The sequence below is a fragment of the Schistocerca cancellata genome, chromosome 8, assembly GCF_023864275.1.
Source record: "Schistocerca cancellata isolate TAMUIC-IGC-003103 chromosome 8, iqSchCanc2.1, whole genome shotgun sequence".
In the NCBI taxonomy this organism is placed as follows: Eukaryota; Metazoa; Arthropoda; class Insecta; order Orthoptera; family Acrididae; genus Schistocerca; species Schistocerca cancellata.
This window is the reverse complement of record NC_064633.1, coordinates 151,961,026-151,983,635: the sequence shown is the minus strand read 5'-3', so window position 1 is coordinate 151,983,635 and position 22,610 is coordinate 151,961,026. Positions and strand designations below refer to the sequence as shown.

The following is a 22,610-nucleotide window of genomic DNA, read 5'->3' as shown; positions in this document are numbered from 1 at the left end:
GATCTGAGCTCAACAAAGGAAAAGCTGAATTGCTTGGCTCTAGATTAAAAGAAAAAAAACGCATTGGAAGTTGGAACCAGCATATACATGTATAGCAAGAGAGAGCAGCAATTTTCCAAGTTTTTTCAACAAGAATGTGATTTAGTGTACTGCTCAGACATTCCCGGTCTGATGAATGAGTTTTGTATTGAACACAAAAAGGAAGACTGGAGGCTGTTTTTTGATGCATCCAAAACTAATTTAAAGCTTGTTTTATTACACAATAGTAACATGTATGGATCTATACCTGTTCGACATTCTGTAAATATGAAAGGAAGCTGTGAAAACCTATAAATAGTGCAAAGTAAAATAGGCTATTCTGCTCATAGTCGGATGATATGTAGCGGTCTAAAAGTAACATAGATGCTCCTTGGTTAGCAAGGTGGCTTTACCAAATTCCCATGTTTTTAGTGTGAATGGGACAGTAGGGTTAGGGATTAACACTAGTGCAGAAAGAACTGCCCTGTGAGGGAGTCTTTAAAGCTTGGTGAGAAGAACATTCTACGCAAAAACCTTGTAGATCCAAAAAACGTACTCCTACCACCTCTGTCCGCAGCTCGTGGTCGTGCGGTAGCGTTCTCGCTTCCCGCGCCCGGGTTCCCGGGTTCGATTCCCGGCGGGGTCAGGGATTTTCTCTGCCTCGTGATGACTGGGTGTTGTGTGATGTCCTTAGGTTAGTTAGGTTTAAGTAGTTCTAAGTTCTAGGGGGCTGATGACCATAGATGTTAAGTCCCATAGTGCTCAGAGCCATTTGAACCTACCACCTCTATACATAAAGTTAGGCCTAATGAAACAGTTTGTAAAGGCTTTGCCTAAGGATGGACCATGTTTTAAGTACCCCTGGCAAAAGTTTCCATATCTTTCAGAAGCTAAACTAAAAGAAGACATCTTTGTCGGACTTGACATTAGGAAATTGATGTTCGATGTTATCTCTGAATCCACAATGACCTAAAATGAGAGAGAAGCAAGGGTATCATTCAAGCAAGTCGTTACAAAGTTCTTAGGACATGAAAAAGACCGACAATATGTTTCTATGATAGCTACAATGTTAAAGAAGTTTAAAACTTTAGGATGTTTTTATGAGCTTTAAAGTTCACTTTTTGAACAGTCATTTTGATTACTTCCCGGACAATATGGGAGATGTTAGTCAGGAGCAAGGAGAGCGTTTTAACCGGGACGTTAAAGTGATGGAAAACCGCTACCAAGGCCGCTGGAACACCAACATGATGGGGGTCTGTTGTTGGTCACTTCACCGAGAAGCTGAGCAAGCGACTCACCACAGAAAAAGCTACACGAGAAGATTCAAAGAAAAAAGAGAAAGAAAATACAAACCAATTCCAGCTGACAAGTGAAATCACTATTAACATATTTCATTATTTTAAGTAGCTTACTGGAAATACAAGCCATGCTTATGTTGTAACAAAGCGTTTCATTGATTTCCCCGTTTACCATATAGCATAGTATATAATACAAAGCAAATTACTCGAAAACTATGGGTATACAAAGAAAACTAAGGCTAGATTTGGGTTCAGTTCATAAAAATCTATGAAGATCAGCAATCGAAGTAAAAAAAAGTTTTTCAAAAAAATTTGTCGTTGGCTTGAACGCCTTCCTAATATTGGCCTCCTTTATGATTTAATTTTAGCCTGTCTGCAATGTAGCAAAAATTGTCAGGGCTGTTTGCACATTTTTGAGACATACTGAATCACAGGAATTTTAATGATCACACGCACTAACCAGACTTCAGTAACACGTTCTCCAGTACATGAACAGAACACAGGTTTTAACAGACTGAAACTATGCTTAAAAGAAACATGCTTCGCTCCTCTCTTTATCCTCCGCTTCTCTTTGTTGCTACGATCCTAGGCTAAAAATAGTGATAGTATACACGCTGCTATTGGTGCCTGAAGCTTCGTCAGTCTACCATCAGCAGGATTTCGAAACCTGTATGGAAACGGATGGACAATGACTGCTAATAAAATATAATTAAATGCACCTCCTTTAACTTGGAGAGTTAATTTGAGTTTTTCATTGTCATTTTATTATCAGCATGGTCGATATGGTTAACATTTATTTCATCCCTGCTACATTTTCAGTGATGGCCAGTGTTATTTTCCTTTCACCTAGCTCTATGGCCGTCAGCTGCTGAATACCTTATTAATAAGTCCAGGAACATGCAACGCAGTACCGATAACTGCTCATATTTTTAAAAATATCGGGAATCCCATATATCGATATTTAGAAATATCATTACCGGCCCTAGATATATCGAGGAAAAGTGTCTATCTAGCAACATATATTCTGAAGAAATATCGACGAAGCAGCCTATATAAATATCGACAGTACATTGTGAATACACTGCTGGTTTTAGAGCTGTATATCTAAATAATGGCTTATTATTAGGTGTTCTGTACATCAACAAGACAGTAGCCTGATTATCTCTCTTAGAACAAGAATTGAGTAGACGCGATAATCATTTTGAAAATGATGATAACTGCATATGTGGCCAAATAAATTACGTCCGATGGGCCCGTCGTTCGGTTCCATCACGTATCGGATTTGTCCGGAACACTTCACGTCGACTTCCCTGTTTTTTCATTTCTGCAAAAGGCAGCAACAAAGCAGCTGCAGTGTCAAAATTGAGTGGTGAAATTAAACGTTGCAGTTTCTATGGGTAGCGCCGAGAGCCGATTGCTTCAGCATTTACACTCACACGTGTCCGTCCACCGCAAAGCCCAATCTTGCCATTTAGATTTTTGTTCATCACTTTCAGCAGCTGTGTTTGAAGAATGCCGATGTGATGAAGTAGTACATTAGTTGCGCTGAAATCTTGTAATCGGACTCTTTCTTTGCGCAACCCTTACTTGCTTCACACAGTCAAAGAGAAAGACTGGATGTGATGAAAGCTCAAAAAGTAGTATGATTACTTCACACAATGAAAGTAAAATTAAGTTCTACTATAATTTCAAAAGAGCAGTTTCAAATATTTATCTAAGACTGCGAAAAAAAGATATAAAATAAAATTATCGGCACCCGATATTGCCATTTCGACATCGATACAGCGATATGTCGCGGAGTTCGGTGTCGCCGGTAAACCTCTGTACGTTGTAAAAATCACCGATATATCGAATCCTTCCGACTCCTCTATACGCAACTGCAGAGGAAACGCATTTTGAAAAAAATGAAAAATTGCACTTACACCCAAACCACCAGATGACAGACACTCGGACTGGTACGAAACGTTGTATGTAGATAGAGTATCAACCGAAACATCGATTTAGTTCGTGCTATGTGCTGTCGTCCAGTAGAACGTGAATAAATGGTAATTGAAAGTGACATCAGAGCTTCGGAGAACAAGGCAGGCATATCTGTGTGTTAGATTTGTAGATTTCCCATTCAGATCCCGCTAATCACAGTTTGTATTTATTGTTTACGAGTGAAACTTTTATATGGGAGAATATTTTCCCGATATGTAAAAGGACATTTCGGAGTTTGTAGCAATGTTCTTTTGGCATTCTGCTTTCGATTTGCTAACTGAAAGTAGCAAAGCTAACAGTAAATCCGTATAAATATGTGTTATGTTCTGTAGGACAAGTGCGACAGAACAGATACCACTCGTGATGAAGCAGTTAGTGTATATGTAATTTCACAGAATAAACATCGACAGTTGGAACAGTAGACTAAATAAGCAACTGCATCACACGTGCAGTACTCCTCGTGATGTTTCAAATAACTTCCGGGAATTCAGCCAGGTAACACTTTGAGCGACTGCCGATATTTGAGCGGGAGAACAACCTGCCATTTTCAAGGCAAACTGCAACGGACAGGCGACGTACAAGCAAATTTAAAACCTCGGTTCTCGGACTGAAGCAGGAAAGATAACACACACTGAACACTAGTGCCACCAAAGATGACCAAAGTCAGAGATATCGATAGTAAGACTACGTGATCGCCCGTGAGGTAGCATTGACTCTGTCGCTCTGTTTTTTGACAAGGTAGAGAGCCGGATTCGAAACAGAGTTTAAACAAAAACCTCCAGCCCTGTTAGCGAGGTTGCACGCTAATTTAATCTCAACTGCCTCCTTAAAACACTGTCCCAATAGCTGGACGTGGATGCCAATATCTCGGTGTTATTATATAACATGGGGTGACCAGCATCCAAGCAATGTTCGGCAATAGCAGATCTACATGGCTGCTGTAATCGTGTGTGCCGTTTATGCTCAGTACATCGGTCCTCCACCGTCCTGATAGTTTGACCAATATATGCCATGCCGTAGCTACAAGGAATACGACATACACCAGCCTCATGCAGACCAAGATCATCCTTAACTGAACTCAAAAGCGCTCTAATTTTAGATGGAGGTCGTAAAACATATTTCACATCATATTTCCATAAAATACGACCGATCTTGTTGGAAGTATTCCTACATAAGGCAAAAAGGCAGTAGACTTATTTGTCGACTCAGAATCATCGTCAACCACCCGATGTACAGTTGGTCGATAGCGCAACGCACGTTCAATCTGTCTATCATTGTAATCATTTTGACGAAATGGAGGTATTTGTTTAAACTCTGTTTGGATGGCTCTCTCCCTTGTCAAAAAACAGAGGGACAGAGTCAATGCTACCTCACCGGCGAATTCGTAGTCTCACTATCGATAGCTCTGAATATGGTCATCTTTGGTGGCACTAGTGTTCAGTGTGTGTGGTATCTTTCCTGCTTCAGTCCGAGAACCGAGGTATTAAATTTGCAGTTTGCCTTGAAAATGGCGGGGTGTTCTCCCGCCGAAATATCGGCAGTCGCTGAAAGTGTTACCTGGTTGAACTTCCGGGAGTTATTTGAAAGTTGTATACGCCAGGGGAAACTCAGGTCTCCTCGTGATGTATTAGTAGTCCCATATGATACTTCCCTGCATTATACAATAAAATAGTCATCATTGGGCTATGAACCCAGGACCCTGGGAACAATGATCTAACGCTCCATCAACTTCTCAACGGAAGCTATTACTCACTGACGGCTATGCTCTTGCTGTGCTCCGTAGTTCTTGCGTTACTTGTAATTAATGTTTACGGACGTTCTGCTGGACGACAGCATATAGTACGTACTAAATCGAAGCTTCGGTTCATACTCTGTCGATATAGAACGTTTGGTACAGATCTGACACCAGGAGGTTTGGGTGTTGGAACGTTTTCCATTTCCACTCCATATACGGTTAATGTAAACCTTTTGACCAAGCGGCACTCCGGCAGGCCGCTGCCTACCTGCTAGTGGCCTAGTGGTGTAGGCACTCACCGTTGAGGACGTGCACCCAGACGCTGGCCGGGTTGGCGTTGGACGGCACGCACGTGTAGTTGCCCGAGTCGGCGAGCTGCGCCTTGGTCACGAGCAGCTTGCTCGTCGTGCCCGCCTCCGTCTTCTCCGTCTCGAGGGAGATGCCGCCGCGCGGCGAGTCGAAGTCGACGACGGCGGCGCCGTGGAACCACAGCACCGACCCCGGCGGCGTCGAGTGCACGTTGATGGAGCACGTCAGGCTGATGGTGCTGCCCTTCTTCACGAACACGTCCTCCGGGCCCCAGATGTTGGCCTGCGCCGCTGTGGGCACCAAAGGCAGCACGGTTTCTCTCCGCTCTTTCTCGTGCGCCGAGGCAGGACACGAGCGGGAGGTGGTGGGGTGCACGAGGGTGGGTTGCTCGAAAGACACGTGCTCAGTGACCAGGGACTGGTGAAAGTAATGGGAAATAACGTGAACGAAAATTGCACAGGGATGACTACACACGTAACTGGTGATAAAATGAGGGATATTTTGCTGCTTTGTTTTATTAATCTTACAAATGGAGACCACGACGTTGAGATCACAGATTTACTTCAAAACCCTTAGTAGGCCAATAAAACAACAAAATGTGCAAGTAGTAATGCTCACTACTCTGGCAATTCTGAGAAAATAGCAAGCTAAGTTTTACGTGTCTATTATATCGCTTGTACAGGGTGGTCCATTGATAGTGACCGGGCCAAATATCTCACGAAATAAGCGTCAGACGAAAAAACTACAAAGAACGAAACTCGTCCAGCTTGAAGGGGGAAACCAGATGGCGCTATGGTTGGCCCGCTAGGTGCCGCTGCCATAGGTCAAACGGATATCAACTGCGTTTTTTTAAAATAGGAACCCCCATTTTTTATTACATATTCGTGTAGTACGTAAATAAATATGAATGTTTTAGTTGGACCACTGTTTCGCTTTGTAATAGATGGCACTGTAATACTCACAAACATATGGCTCACAATTTTAGACGAACAGTTGGTATCAGGTAGGTTTATTAAATTAAATGCAGAACGTAGGTAAGTTTGAACTTTTTATTTCGGTTGTTCCAATGTACCTTTGTGAACTTATCACTTCTGAGAATGCATCCTATTACAGCGTTATTACCTGTAAATACCACATTAATGCAATAAATGCTCAAAATAATGTCCGCCAACCTCACTGCATTTGGTAATACGTGTGACGACATTCCTTTCAACACCGATGTTTTTGAGATTCCCGATTCTCGCGCACTTTGTCTGCTACTGATGTGCGGATTTGCCGCGACAGCAGCTAAACACCAACTTGGGCATCATCATTTGTTGCATGTCGTGGTTGAAGTTTCACATGTGTCTGAACAATTCCTGTTTGCTCAAATAACGTTACTATCCGACGAACGGTCTGGACACTTGGATGCTGTCGTCCAGGATACCGAGCAACATACGTAGCACACGCACGTTGGGCATTTTGAACACAATAGCCATACATCAACACGATATCGACATTTTCCGCAACTGGTAAACGGTCCATTTTATCACGGGTAATGTATCACGAAGCAAATACCGTCCGCACTGGCGGAATGTTACGTGATACCACGTACTTATACGTTTGTGACTATTACAGCGCAATCTATCACAAAGCGAAGAAAGTGGTCCAAGTAAAATTTTCGTATTTCTTTACGTACTACACGAGTATGTAACAAAAAATTGGGGTTCCTATTTTTAAAAACACGCAGTTGATAACCGTTTGACCTATGGCAACGCCATCTAGCGGGCCAACCATAGCGCCATCTGGTTTCCCCCTTCAAGTTAGACAAGTTTCGTTCCTTGTAGTTTTTTCGTTTGATGCTTATTTCGTCAGATATTTGGCCCGGTCACCATCAATGGACCACCCTGTATATCTGTGCATCGGTGCTGGACGCTAGAGTTCATGACCCAGCGGTGGAACATTCCTGTAACAAAGTCACGGGCGGTTTTCTGGATAAAGGGCTGGACCCTGGAATATCTACATGGAGACGTTCATCACTTGCGCCTTGATTTCTGGCAATATTTGCAGACTGCACATTCAGCGGTTGCGAGCAGTTCCCGCTATCGCGCGTATTTTGCCAGTTAACTTAACAGCGTTTCTACATCGCCCCCACAAAGTTGGTGCGTTCCCACGTGGCAGGTGCCCGCTCGATTCGGAACGAAACATGAGACGCCTACACCTTGGATTCGGCCGCCTGCCACCCTGTATCACCTTGTGGGATTTCCATGGTTCCGGATGGGTGGGCTACTTTTACTTTCTTTTCTTCTGTATACACATGCACAAAAATGAACTAAATAAATAAGTAAATTAATATGAACAGTGTGAGGGTGTAGCACGCCGGCTGAAAAGGGCGAGGCATCGGGCCAGGCCTCGAGATTGACCTCTGCCCACGTGGTCTCCTCCAACCTTCACCTGTCTGTGGCCCTAAGCAACCGATAAAAAAACAAAAAAAAAAGAATTGTGGTCAAATGGTTAGCGTTCAAGGTTTGCAAGACGAACGTGTATGAGGCGACGGTTCGACTCCCGTTAAAACATAGTTTTGAATCTACATTTTCTTCATCACTGGTCATACTGTTTAATTTCTATGGCATTTGACAGGCAATACAGTAAAAAAACCATTTGCATTTGCATGAAGTTTTAGTGAATTTCATGTTTTTCGTATACTTGCTATTTTTAATTAAATTTAATTATTAGAACAAACATCTTTATAACCATCGACAAGTAAACCAAAAACGCATAGAGTTTTCCTGAAAAGGCATGCCTGTCGTCATTTGCGAAGTCCCTTGTATACGCAATCTGGTAAGGTACCCGGAACTACTTTGCACTTCGACCCTTCGAGCTGCAGACACAGAGTTAGTTGGGCAGTTAACCTCCGTAGCGGTGAGGCGTTGATAATATACGAAGAACGGATAGTGTAGTGGTAAATTTTTTGTATATCACAGAATTTGCACTTGTACTACAAATATGAAGGCGATTTACTGTATATCGACTGCTGCAGATAATACATGTTACGGCAATTAGAACCGTGGCCTCGTCCACGATCCTCTTGCAAAGAGCGAATGCTAACCACTTGACTGATTTCTTACTCCCGAAATCTTCGCATAGATGCCTCAGTTACATAATACACGCGGAAAACATATCTTGCGACTTTTTCGGAATTGCCAGAATAGTGTATGTTTCTACTCACACATTGTGTTGTTTTAATGGCCTACTGGAGGTGTGCGAAGTTTGAAGTATATCCGAGATCCAAAATTCGTGGTCTCTCCTTTAAGGCTGGGATGAAATCAAATGTGAAGGGTTGGATAAATGCATCACAGATTTCTTCCCGCCTCAGAATTTTATGTAAACTCAGGTTCCCGACTACTTTCTCTATTGTCAGCAAAAGGAGTTAACTGTAAGTCGTGTGATGCGTTATTTAGTTGGGCGATTTACGCCATGGAGGATTCACAGAAGTTACGTATACTACCAGATACCGATGACTGCGAGAGAGGAACGTTAGTAGCGATACTGATTTCGTCAGAGGATGTGAAACTCGACTTATCGCTTCGTAGTTTATCAGCGTAAGGCTGGGTTATCCACCACCACTACTTATGTTCGTTCATCAGAGACATCGACATAAACTATGACGGTATATGGAATTTCCGCGATTTCGAGACGTTTCCATGACTTAATTCGGGCAGTTAAGTACTCGTTGTGGTATCGATATCTACGATGCCACTGCTTGGGTTGGCACTACGACAGACTCCAACGACAGCACCCTCTAGCCGGCGCTGGAGAGCTCTACGAGCATCGCTACAGATTCTCCTCATTTCATCAGGTGCAGCCAGCCAGGACACTTCGCTTAAACTTCGCACCACCTTGCAAGTTATGTAATATGTTTGCATATGTTTATCCACCAGTAAAGGTGCTTAAACCGTATTTGCAGTACCGAGAGATTAGTACCTTTTCCTGTTCCTGTTCCTTACCCACGCGCCGCCATCCAGGGGGGACACAAAACTTGTAATTAAGCAAAGCAGCACGTTATCTATAGAAAAACTCCTGACTATGACTGCACAGGAAAGCTTGAGTTTACATACAAACCTGACGCGGCACGAAATCCAAGAAAGTCACATTCACATACGTGTGAAGGGTTTCTATTGTGAGCCACGTATACGTACTATTTATCATATTCAATAACGGAAACTCAGATTGGTGAAACGAGAGGGTGATTCCAATATTATGTTACAAATGTTCAAGGATGATAGAAAAGGGTGAATATATTTTGAGGTAAAGGACCTCGATCCGGAAACAACTGAGTCGAAAGTTATAACCGAAAAACGTTGTGATACCTCTGACAGAGCAATACATGTACCGCTACTGTTGTTGCTACGACTGTAGGATAGCCAACTTTGTTTGGACTAAACCTAGAAAAAAGCCCTCGTAAACACGAGTTCTCCCAAGAGCAAGGAGCACTTTTTCATCTTCAGTACTGTGAAACACATCTCTTCTGATGTAAGCTCTTTGGTTTCCATATTTTTGGAGCAGGTAGTTTAAATCAAAACAAGAAAAAAGTCTTGTAAATATGTACTGTACAGTACATACCACAAAAGCTAAGAGCGATTGTTTATCTTCACTACTGTGAAACACATTTCTTCTAATCAAGAAGTGCCCATAGCTCTTAAGGTACGCATTTTTGAGGCCATATTTACTAAACAATTTTATCTTGTTTTGGTGCGTAGTTTCGCCTCAGCAAGTTGCCTATCCTACCGTCTCAGTAACAATACCGGTACATGTATTCCACTGTTAACATTACCATAATGATTTTCTGTTGTAAATTCCGATTCTGTCTTTTACGGACAGGATCCCTTACCTCAGATTGAATCATTTACATTTCTCCATCATCCCTGATAGTTTGTGACATCATAACGACATCTCCCAGTATACGTTAAAAGAAGCGAGATAATTTTACATTTGTATTTACGAGCCGCCACTGACTTCAGTAAGAAATACTTTGGTAGTTAGTACAAATGTATTTGTATTGTAAACTTTTCAGTTCCTCGGCTAACTGAGCCCAAATTTCATCCATCGCCTACCTTAACAGGACACACAATGCTACTTCAACATATTACTGTACGCTTATGTCAGTTAGAAGAGGTGTTCCGCGTGTCGCACGCGCATTTTGAAGCAATGGTGCACTCATCTCTGCATTGAGTGACGAAATCCTTTAAACATCTCCATATAATCCCGTAAATCTTGGCAGGACTACAGAATTCGATGTTACAGTTATTCAACAGCATCCATGAGCGTGCAGTACACTACAGTTTTGAGTAGCAAAAAGTGCCAGTGTCTTAGACGTGGGCCATGGGTGAAATATGAGCCCATTTACATTGGCACATGAAATGTACGCAAAGTCCAATGTATTTTTATGCGTACTCCTTGCCTTACGCATTCAGAACCATCACATTTATTATTATTATCAACTAACTGCCCATATTTTATATTGGCCACCTAGTATGGTATTAGACTTTTTTAAAAATACGCATAAGGAATTGTTTATCAAATGTTCAGTACCCCACTACTCTTTAAACCTTGTACACGTCATTCTGCTCCTGGCAATTCTCGCTCCACTGCGTGAGCGCTTTCCGGGTTTCGTCAAGTCAGTCAGGCCGTGTTCGCTGCCGCGCGGCTCCTCTCAACTTGCACGGTATGTTCTGGTATGTTTACACGGCCCTAATTCGGCTGTTTGGTCATGCTAATGTTTCGCTCTTCGTCGTTAGTGTTTAGGAGAGTTTTATCAGCTTCGTATTTTATTTTCATTTTCTAGGTCATTGCCGCTCCCTTTATTTAAAATTTTTTTAAAAAAATATTATTAAATTTTAACTACCGCTTTCACCGGATGACGGTATATTGGACATGAATGGTGGGGTGTGGCTATAGGGCAATGTTCAACGTTACTATGTTATAAATAGCGTATGTGAGTACTTTTTTGTTTCATTAAGAAAATTGGCCATTTAAAAAGTTTAATTTACACCTCAGAATTGGAGGATCGAATAGTTTATACGAGCTGTTATTACATCATTTTTTGTACAGATTGCCTGAGGGCGCACCGATAAGTGATACGAAACCGGTCGCAGATTTGATAAAAATCATTCATACAGCCAGTGCGGAATTTTCTCTGAAAAAAAGGATTTAGGTTGCAGTAGTTACTCGGAGATGAACGGGCTTGCACAGGATAGAGTAACATGGAGAGCTGTTTCAAACCAGTCTTCGGGCTGAAGATCACAACAACATCACAACTAAGGCTTACTATTATAAGCGAGTTTAAGTACGAATAGAGGTAAGTTGCATATGTTATAAAGAGACGTCCACAAAAAAGACTAGAAGGAACAGTTTCATCAAACCAGATTTCAGACAGAAGGCGACAACGACAGGTCTTGGATACAGGGAGCAGGTATTGCGGTTCTCCTTCCTCTTTCGTTTCGGTACAAAAAAATTCTAGTAGTGTGGAAAGAAAGAGTAAATTTCTTTCTTGAAACAGCTGTATTCCAGGATAGCATCTTGCACTGGAGAAACAGTACCAGTGTATGGATACTTCCATTACCAGTCCAGTTGTGTTTATGTACATCTGCGGCATCAGTCAAGTTTACTGCTCATTTCCGGAGCAACACAGATAGTCGTCGGTGGAGTTTGGAAGTAATGAAGAATGTAGTGTGGAGACTGAAAATGAGTTTTTTCAGAATAAAACCCTCATCGCACAGAACTGAAATTAGTGTAGCAGCTCAGTTAAGTCCTCGATAAAAATCGACATCAATGTGACTCGCGTGGCAAAGACACACGTATTCACCAAGTGGGAAACACGGGGAGGGAGATTCGGGTTCACTGTCCAGTCGACTGTCCGCCGCTCGTGGTCTCGCGGTAGCGTTCTCGCTTCTCGAGCACGGGGTCCCGGGTTCGATTCCCGGCGGGGTCAGGGATTTTCACCTGCCTCGAGGCCTCGAGATGACTGGGTGTTTGTGTTGTCCTCATCATTTCATCATCATCCAGGAAAGTGGCGAAATTGGACTGAGCAAAGATTGGGTAATTGTACGGGCGCTGATAACCGCGCAGTTGAGCGCCCCACAAACCAAACATCATCACTGTCTAGTCGACTGCATGATCATTAACGGCGGTCGTAAGGGAAAGAACAATATTGTGAACCAGTTCGGTTTCCTGTTAGGGGAGAAACTGCAAGTCGGTTGCCGTTAAATGAAGAATGCGAATGTAATTTTCAGAAAGTAGGTTTTCAGTTTATCTACAATCGTCAACGTAAATGTCCAAAACTGCTTGTAAAGAATTCAAACATTGTGGGTATTTGTATGGTATATTGATATCATGAGACACGAGTGCCCCTCTAGGTTAGGTTACCACCTCACAACGTCAGCAATGAGAGGATGCTGAAATAGTTCGCAGTTAACCTTCAATTGTGCGTCGAAGCTGCACATCGCTAGCTATGCTCTTGTTGTAGGTGAAATATTGATGATGGAACTCGAGGACTCCATTTTGCCCGCTCTCGCCTGTGGAGGTATGCTATGAAAATTTAGTCACCTTCTGTTAGCTTCTGCGCCCGCAGCTCGTGGTCGTGCGGTAGCGTTCTCGCTTCCCGCGTCCGGGTTCCCGGGTTCGATTCCCGGCGGGGTCAGGGATTTTCTCTGCATCGTGATGGCTGGGTGTTGTGCGATGTCCTTAGGTTGGTTAGGTTTAAGTAGTTCTAAGTTCTAGGGGACTGATGACCATAGATGTTAAGTCCCATAGTGCTCAGGGCCATTTGAACCATTTTTTTGTTAGCTTCTGCTTCTTCGTGGGACCGTAATCTTTGTTATGATGTTGTCGCAAGCGACCAGTTGGGGCATGGAAGAGGGTGATGAGAAAGGTAGGGGAGCCGGAGGAAATGTAATTCATCCACTAAGGAAGTTGCTCAGCCGGCCGAAGTAGCCGAGCGGTTCTAGGCGCTGCAGTCTGGATCCGCGCGACCGCTACGGTCGCAGGTTCGAATCCTGCCTCGGGCATGGATGTGTGTGATGTCCTTAGGTTAGTTAGGTTTAAGTAGTTCCTAGTTCTAGGGGACTGATGACCACAGCAGTTACGTCCCATAGCGCTCAGAGCCATTTGAACCATTTTTGAAGTTGCTCACTAGCCCCTTATTCGACCGATTCTTGAGTAATGTTCATCAGCCTGGGTCCCTTAGCGGGTAGGACTGACAGAAGAGGTAGAGGAAGAGAGAGAGAGAGAGAGAGAGAATCTCCAACGAAGAGCGGCGCGTTTTGTCACGGGATCGTTTAGTCCGTGAGAGAGCGTTACAGAGATATTCAAAAAATTCCACTGGCTGACGCTACAAGGAAGACAATATACGTCACGGTTACTACTGAAATTGCGAGAGAGTACTTTCTGTGAAGGTTCGGACAACATCTTACTTCCTCCCACATACGTCTCTCGAAGTGACCGCAACGAGAAAATTCAAAACATGAGAGCTAAGACAGAGGCTTCTGGAAAATTATTTCTTCCCATGCATCAATCGAGAATGGGGCAGAGAAGTTACGGGCAAAAGTAAAGCTGTGAGGCCGGGGCGTGAGTCGTGCTTGGGTAGCTCAGTTGGTAGAGACTTGCCCGCGAAAGGCAAAGGTCCCGAGTTCGAGTCTCGGTCTGGCACACGGTTTTAATCTGCCAGGAAGTTTCATATTAGCGCACACTCCGCTGCAAAGTGAAAATCTCATTTCAGAGAGGGATGTATCTGGTAGTGTCGCTACAGGTACTGTCCGCCACACACCTTCACGTGACTTGCGGAGTACTGACGTAGAAGGCACAGCGATCCTAAACTCCTAACTGCTATGCGACATAACTGCTGCCATCTTGTTGTCGTGTCTCTAGTTATAAAGTCCGATCAACCCCCTACGTTTCTGCCATTGTGTGATGTGGTGAGTGCGTGGTCTCTACCCAAAGTACGTCCACTTTGATGAGTACAGCCTGCAAATACTTGACAATAGTTCCACAGCAGAAACCCAGTAATTAAAACCAAATTAAGGGATATTTTAAACAATCCAATGAAAGATAATTTGACAGAATTCTGTCTCTGAAACGAACTGTGGTGGCTGTGGATCCTGTTGCAAAATGAAAGAGCGGAAATTTCCGTGAAAGTGGATCACTGAAAATAGCGACTACTGAAGAATCTATGAGGAATCGTGCAGAGCACACTAAAGCGTACCGGAAACACAGTAATAATTCCAGGAAAAGCAGACGCCACGTTGACACTCCGAGAATAAAATGGAAAGCCTGCCGTTGTGGCCGAGAGGTTCTAGGCGCTTCAATCTGGAACCGCGCGACCACTACGGTCGCAGTTTCGAATCCTGCCTCGGGCATGGATGTGTGTGATGTTCAAATGGCTCAAATGGCTCTGAGCACTATGGGACTTAACATCTGAGGTCATCAGTCCCCTAGAACTCAGAACTACTTAAACCTAACTAACCTAAGGACATCACACACATCCATGCCCGAGGCAGGATTCGAACCTGCGACCGTAGCGGTCGCGCGGTTCCAGACTGAAGCGCCTTTAACCGCGTAGCCACACTGGCCGGCTGTGTGTGATGTCTTTAGGTTAGTTAGGCTTAAGTAGTTCTAAGTTCTAGGGGGCTGATGACCTCAGATATTAATTCCCATAGTGCTCAGAGCCATTTGAACCATTTTGAACCATAATGGTAAGTAATTCACGGCCGAAAGAAGGAGATCACAAAACGCTGAACCGATTCACAGAAGTCTGAAACTTTACAAGGTGGGATCAAGACAAGAGATACAGAAAATACCAACAAGAATGGCGTATTTCGTCATGGGCTACTTGTTTATTCATTTATTTCTGTTCATCCAAATATCATCTCACAATGATATAGGATTTGTCAAGGTAATACAGTATCAGTCAATTGGCTAAAATATAACACACAGCATACATAACATGCTTATGAGTATAGGACAACTAGCCTATAGAGACGGACAGTTGGTCGGCTGTGGCCTTGAAGGAACCAACACGGCATTTGCCATAGTGATCTTGGAAAACCGCGGAACATCCAAATCGGAATCGTTGGACAGAGCGATTCCATCTTCCCAAATATATCAGTTTCCTAACGCACTGCCTCATTCGGTAAATCGCTATTGTACACTGAAGAGCCAAAGAAAAGGGTACACGTGCCTAAAATAGTGTAGGGCCCCCGCGAGCACGCTGAAGTGTCGCAACACGACGTGGCATGGACTCGACTAATGTCTGAAGTCGAGCTGGAGGGAATTGACACCATGAAGCCTGCAGGGCTGCCCAAAAGTCCGTAAGAGTACAAGGGGGGTGGAGATCACTTCTGAACACTACGTCGCAAGGCATCCCAAATACCTTCAATAATGTTCATGTCTGGGGACCTTGGTGGCCAGCGGAAGGGTTTAAACTCAGAAGAGTCATCCTAAAGACACTCTGTAGAAATTATGGACGTCTGGGGCCTCGTAGTGTCCTGCTGGAATTGCCCGTCCGTTGGAATGCACAATTGATGCAGATTATCAGAGGACGCTTACTTGCGTGTCACATGTCAGAGACGTATCTAGACGTATCAGGGGTCCCATACCACTCCAATTTCACACGCCCCACACCATTATAGAGCCTCCACCAGCTTGAACAGTGCCCAGCTGATATGCAGTGTCCAAGAATTCATGAGGTTGTCTCCGTACCCGTACACGTCCATTCACACGACACAATTTGAAACGTGACTCGTCCGACCAGCAACACGTTTCCAGTCATCAACAGTCCAATGTCGGTGTCGATGGGCTCAGGCGAAGCGTTAAGCTCTGTGTCGTGCAGTCATTAAGGATAGACGAGTAGGCCTTCGGCACCGGAAGCAGATATATCGATGATGTTTCGTTGAATGGTTTGCACGCTGACACTTGTTGTTGGCTCAGTACTGAAATCTGCAGCAATTTGCAGAAGAGTTGCTCTTCTGTCACATTGAATGATTCTCTTCAGTCGTCGTTGCTCCTTTTCTTGCGCGATCTCTTTCCGGCAGCAGTGATGTCGGAGATTTGATGTTTTACCGGATTCCTGTTATTCACGGTTCGCTAGTGAAATGGTCGTACGGGAAAATCCCCACTTCATCGCTACCTCGGAGATGCTGTTTCTCATCGCTTGTACATCGACTATAACACCACGTTCAAACTAACTTAAATCTTGATAACCTGCGATTGCCTAGCAGTAGTAACTGATCTAACAACTGCGCCAGACACTTGTTGTCTTATATACACGCTGCCGACGGTAGCGCCGTCTTCTGGCTGTTTATATATCTCTGTATTTGCATAAGCATGCCTATACCAGTTTCTTTGGCGCTTGAGTGTATAATGTCACCCCATTCACACACAAACTGTTTCAGGTAATTTGTAGTACAAAACATAGTTTCATTTTTCACTGTCCACATAATGACACCTGGACTGTTTCCAGTCACTTGCAAGTAAAACATGGTTCCTCTCTTCACTACTGCTCACACTACGACACCCACCGATGACTCCTGGGCTTTGGAGAGAATCCGATCAAATGATAATGGCCTATGCTAAGAGGGAGGAGTTCTGAATAATGGAGAGGTTTACTATTGAACTTTCGAGATTGCAGTTTCCAAAATAAATCACAAAACATATTACATCCCCCAACACATATCGCGAAAAATAACTATGACGAAAAATCAAGGAGAGTCGCGGTCAGGCCAAGTTTACTGAAATTCGTTCCCCCAAAACACGTTGTGTAACAGGAAAAACGGAAAATTAAAGACACACCTTTGATAGACTCCATAAGCTTACTGAAACGTTGGTTGTAATGTATAAATATATATGTAACTTGTACTTGGCTTACAATTCCAAATTAACAGGACCAGTTCTTACAAACGCTAAAAGAACTTCATATGACTACAGCATTAGCATGTCTCACTTGTTGAGGAAATATTACTATTAACTGGATGGAGATCGTTCGGCTATATTGGACTGATGCAGACCTTATTTTATAATGTAATTGAGGAAACACCAGACCCTGGATACGTATCACCTTGTCAAAAGAATAATACTGCGACAAAGGCACAATAGTTTGTTCCTTCTCAACGTAATTTCGTAGCGATTGAGAGAATTATAGTTAAAGCGTACAAGATTTTGAACAGTGCCTGTAAACAACATTATCGGTTTTATCTTTAGCCTCTGTGTCGAGTACAGTAAAATTCACAGTCTTTCTAACCGAGACGATACCTAATAAAAGTCGCTAGGATGTAGGAAGACAAACTCAACGACAATCAATTTAAAAGGAACAGAAAGAGACAGCAAGAACACTCAGCCTACAAAGTAGCTATGGAGCCTGAATTTTGTAACCAAATTAGTTTTTTGTCCGAGAATTTCAATGAGCCAGGGCAGCAATCAGTGCAATATGATCTGTTGTCAACACGATTCAGTCCGAGTGATCGGGCTGCAAGAAAGTTCGCGACCTCTTTGATAATGCGCAAAGCCTCACAATAAAAAAAATGAGGACTCACCGTATAACTAGTTCAAGGCGTTATAATGGATCAATCAGGAGTTGAACACATTTTGGCAAATAACAATAAGCAGTTGAAGTGGTGGCATTTGGTATCAAGTGAGAATTATCAAAAAGGTGTCGTGGCATGACTCAACATGACAGCTCTGGTCTGAGAGTCGCATGCCGTGTCGTAAGTGGAGCGCTGGCAAAATGGATCAAAGCTGTGAAAAAAAAAATTTTATTGGCTCTCCATACCGTGATACTACACCATCAATTCCACTTCTAAAAGTGTGAAAAAATAATAATTTGAAAAAAACCTGCACCGCCCATTCTTCTTCTCTATTTTCTTATATTATTCATTCCTGCGACATTTGATTCCAGTTTCGTACAATTACAACGGAGCGAAAGTTTGGGAAGTACATCAAGAATCCAGTGAAATAACATCGCCGCCCATGATTCTGTGTTTCTCGGTTTACGTTGATAGTCCACTGTCAATTTTTTTATTCAGGCTGCTGGTAAATTACAGTTTAGAAACTGCATGTACTCTTTCTAACCAATGGAGATGGAGCTGTTAAATTTGGTATACAACTAGTCAGTAGCGTAGAGAAAAATTTTATGGAAATAATTTTGATTTAATGAAATGGTAAGCCACTTACGGAACAGAATACTCTACAATTCGGCGAATCTTTTTCAGCGTTACGTATAAAGGACAATAATTTTGCAAGGGAAGACGTTGGAGTTTGGTTTCACAGATAATTTTAATAATCGCATATCGAACTGCGTACCAAAATGAATGCAGTTGTGATAAAATCTGCGGAAAATGAACATTTGTATTCATACTATTGAAAAAAAATTCAGTTGTTTATATATAAAGATAAGGTTACGTGAAAACTAACATGTGGATGCACTCAACATTTCTTAACTACTCTGCCAGATTTCATTACATTATCTCGAAAACTCTTCCAAGAATTGAAATTTCACGCACATCCTGCTATAAAGTGGATTTTTTTAAATATATATTCTATTTTTACTGAATATACTGTAGTACCTGCCTCCCGTGTGATGTCTGGTTTCAACATAGCAAGAAGAAGTCTTCCTCCAAAAAATTTCTCGAGAAGCCAGCCATTTACACATCGTCTGCCAGCGGGAGCAGCATTGATCCCCTCTGTGCCTGCCGTATCCCAAAAAACGTCTCCAGTCACGCAAAGTGGTCAACATTTGCTACATTCCTCATTCCAATGCAGATGCGTTCAGTGTGGGTAGATTTTTTTTTTAATCGTATGGCTAGGGCAGACCGGGTAGACCGTTCGTCGGGTGCCGGTCTTTCTATTTGACGCCACTTCGGCGACCTGCAGACGATGGAGGATGAAAGGATGATGATGAGGACAGCACAACACCCAGTCCCTTGGCGGAGAAAATTCCCCGACCCAGCCGGGAATCGAACCCGGGCCCAGATGATTGACAATCCGTCACGCTGACCATTCAGCTACCGGGGGCGGACTAGGGGTAAATGTACGTTACAAGACACTGTAGGGTGCAAATTTCTTGAAATGATGTTGGATGCAGCCCACTTTAATCATTGGCGAAGGAATGTGAGACCTAGGAGCCGATCAAGATCATCTTTGGTGATCTTTTTAGGCTAATAGATAAATACAACAAAGTGTGGGAGCGAAAAACAGACGCTGGTAAGTCGAGAGAAAGTTACAAGATAGAACGAGCTGAAAATAGTAAGCCATTAAAATGGCCTTCACAGACAATATGTTATGGTGTGTTGGCTGTCGCTCATCACTGATCAGTATGTCTCATCATTCTCTGGTGGCATAACAGCGATCGAATTGAATTTCATAGTAATGAATGCAGTCCCGAGGGCAAAATTTATTTATTTGTTAATTCCTGTAACCAGTTTCGGTCAAAGGGTCCATCTTAAATCAGACACTTCAAAATGCGTAACAAAATTGACCAACTGTGGTAAAACAATGCAATCCTAAAAATTAACATACAAGTAAAACACAAGTGCGCTATGAAAAGTAATGACTTCCAGTTTTTTTATGTGAAAACTCTTAAAGTTATTTATCAAACTTTTAAAGCTATTTATCAAACGTTATCAACATCCTACATCCTCATTCCTCATGGCTACATGTTTATTTCTCCCAACGACAGACCAGTTTGTTAACACAGTAACTGTAAAATGTTTAACATTGTTGACGGAGAGACAGCTTCACCTCTGCACGCACCGCTTCACGAATATCAAAAATGAAGTCCACGAAGATGTTCTTCATGTTTCGGAAACTGATGAAAATCGGATGTGCCAAGTCGGGACTGTACGGAGGATATTCGATGACAGTGAGTCCAAGGCATCGGATTGTTGTGGATGTCAGAGCACTCTTGTGTGTTCTGGCGTTGTCGTGCTGAAGGAAAGGGAGCTCCGTGTGTGGGTGAAATCTTCGAATTCGAAACTCGATCACAGCATGCTGCTTCTCACGCACATAGTTACGTCATATACTGCCGTGTCAAATGGTTCAAATGGCTCTGAGCACTATGAGACTTAACTGCTGTGGTCATCAGTCCCCTAGAACTTAGAACTACTTAAACCTAACTAACCTAAGGACATCACACACATCCATGCCCGAGGCAGGACTCGAACCTGCGACCGTGGTGGTCACGCGGTTCCAAACTGTAGCGCCTAGAACCGCTCGGCCATTGCTGCCATGTCACACGCTACAAATCGGAGCCCTCTAGCGGCAAAGGGCAACAAATATGTAGACATGAATAATAAAAATATTGAACGTTAATAGGCCTAATGTTTATTTTGTTTAAAAATCTTTGAGGGTTTTCACATAAAAAATTTCGGAGGAATTATTTTTCAGCACGCCCTCTTTACTTGTGTAATAAATTGATGTACGTCACCTTGACGACATGGGAAGCCGGGTCACGGAGATGCTTGTGAGTGCCAAAAATTTACAGTCGATCACTGCTGCCCAACTAATGATTGTAACGCAATATAAAGGGGAAGCTCCGCCAGTCGTTCCACATTTCATCGGTAATATTTATCTCTGTTTAAACTGTTCCTGATTTTTTGATAAATAGAGTCAGTATTTGCATGAAAACGTTTTATGTGTCTAAGCAGTGTGTAACGCTGAGACTGAGGCGGGACACACATCGTTTCAGTGGACCGCCTGTAGGCCGAGTTATCACTGGTACGGCAATATTAGCAGGCGTAGGTTCCTATGGCAAGCAGTGGGGTCCACAACATCGTAATCTTTGCCTGAATGAATGTATCGTCTATGCTAGAGACTTTGATAACATGTAGACGAGAAAGGGTTCTCTCAATGCAAAACATAGGGCAGGGTTTCTTATGTTCTGGACGCCGCTATATGCCTTTTGAGGTTTGTTAAAACCTTTTAAACGTTTTAAATGCATTTATGGACTTGAAGTAACTGTATATCAAGTTCGAATGTACAGTACGACGTTGCCCTATTTGCACACACACTATTTGTGAATTTATGTCGTTTATATTACTGACTACGTGTGAAATGTTCAAATGTGTGTGAAATCTGATGGGACTTAACTGCTAAGGTCGTCAGTCCCTAAGCTTACACACTACTTAACCTAAATTATCCTAATGACAAACACACACACCCATGCCCGAGGGAGGACTCGAATCTCCGCCGGGACCAGCCGCACAGTCCATGACTGCAGCGCCATAGACCGCTGGGCTAATCCCGCGCGGCGAATACGAGTGAAACAATGGGTGGAGCTTCCCCATAATAACGCCTTGGAATCACTGGCTGATCATCAGCTCCGTGGAACCACTCCATCAGTAATCAAGAGTGGACACGTAAGATTATTTTGTATAGTTTTACCATTCTTGACCCATTTTGTTGCACATTTCAGAGATTCTGGTTTGAAGGTGATTGCTTAGACCGAAGCCAGTTATTGGAATTGATAAATAAAGAAATTTCTGCTATATGGATTTTTTTCCTGTTATACTTGGCGGACTTTGGGCCATGAGTGGTGAACATGCACAACACTGCGACGATTAGAGGTAGCATACCATGCCTAAATGCCTTATGAGCTCCTTCTAGCACACAATACGACCTGACCAGCCCAAATAACCAACGGTAGAGTGGTCAACAATGACTCTATCAAAGGAAAATATGGCTCCAATTTGGAGAGTAGTTATTACGTATATTTCACCACACGTAACTGCATTGAGAAGCCCATGTGAATGTTCAGATAATCTTCCACTCTGACCATACGTCCTAGATGAACTGGACAAGTGCTTAATTCACGTATTTCATTGAATACCCAGGAATGAAATTGTTTGTTTTAATGTATGTTGCTCCTTATTGGCACTTTGCCGTCGGATAATTTGTTCCCAAATCTACAGATTATTAATACGGCTCGTAAGACATAAATGGGGCCTAATGGGGAAGTATCATAGCCAACTAACAAGTGGCTTGCAGCCAACGTGTGACCTGCGAAGTAACCACTACAATGTTATACTGGAATTTCCGTTGTCAAAGGCTGTCTTTTCATACTTCCTGTTTTCGACATCGGCGTTTTACTAGTCAGTGGTAGGGTCTGTCAATTCAACAGAATGTAGTCTTCGTTGCCAGTTGCCATGTTTGATGGAAGTCGTCAGCAGCCACTTCACTGTGTGTTTTTATGTTTTATCTGGGCACATAACACCTAACCGGAACAGGCACGCGTGGGAAACCACTTT

At 43.0% G+C, this 22,610-nt stretch overlaps 1 protein-coding gene across 1 annotated transcript in view; it reads right to left on the bottom strand.

The window, feature by feature from the left end:
- The window catches only part of LOC126095432 (uncharacterized), a 133,128-nt gene that overhangs the window by 28,919 nt on the left and 81,599 nt on the right, over nucleotides 1-22,610 (bottom strand). Inside the window, exon 4 of the mRNA XM_049910226.1 lies at nucleotides 5,331-5,630. Within this exon, the coding sequence (XP_049766183.1) occupies nucleotides 5,331-5,630 (300 nt within the window). The remainder of the gene's footprint in view (nucleotides 1-5,330; nucleotides 5,631-22,610) is intronic.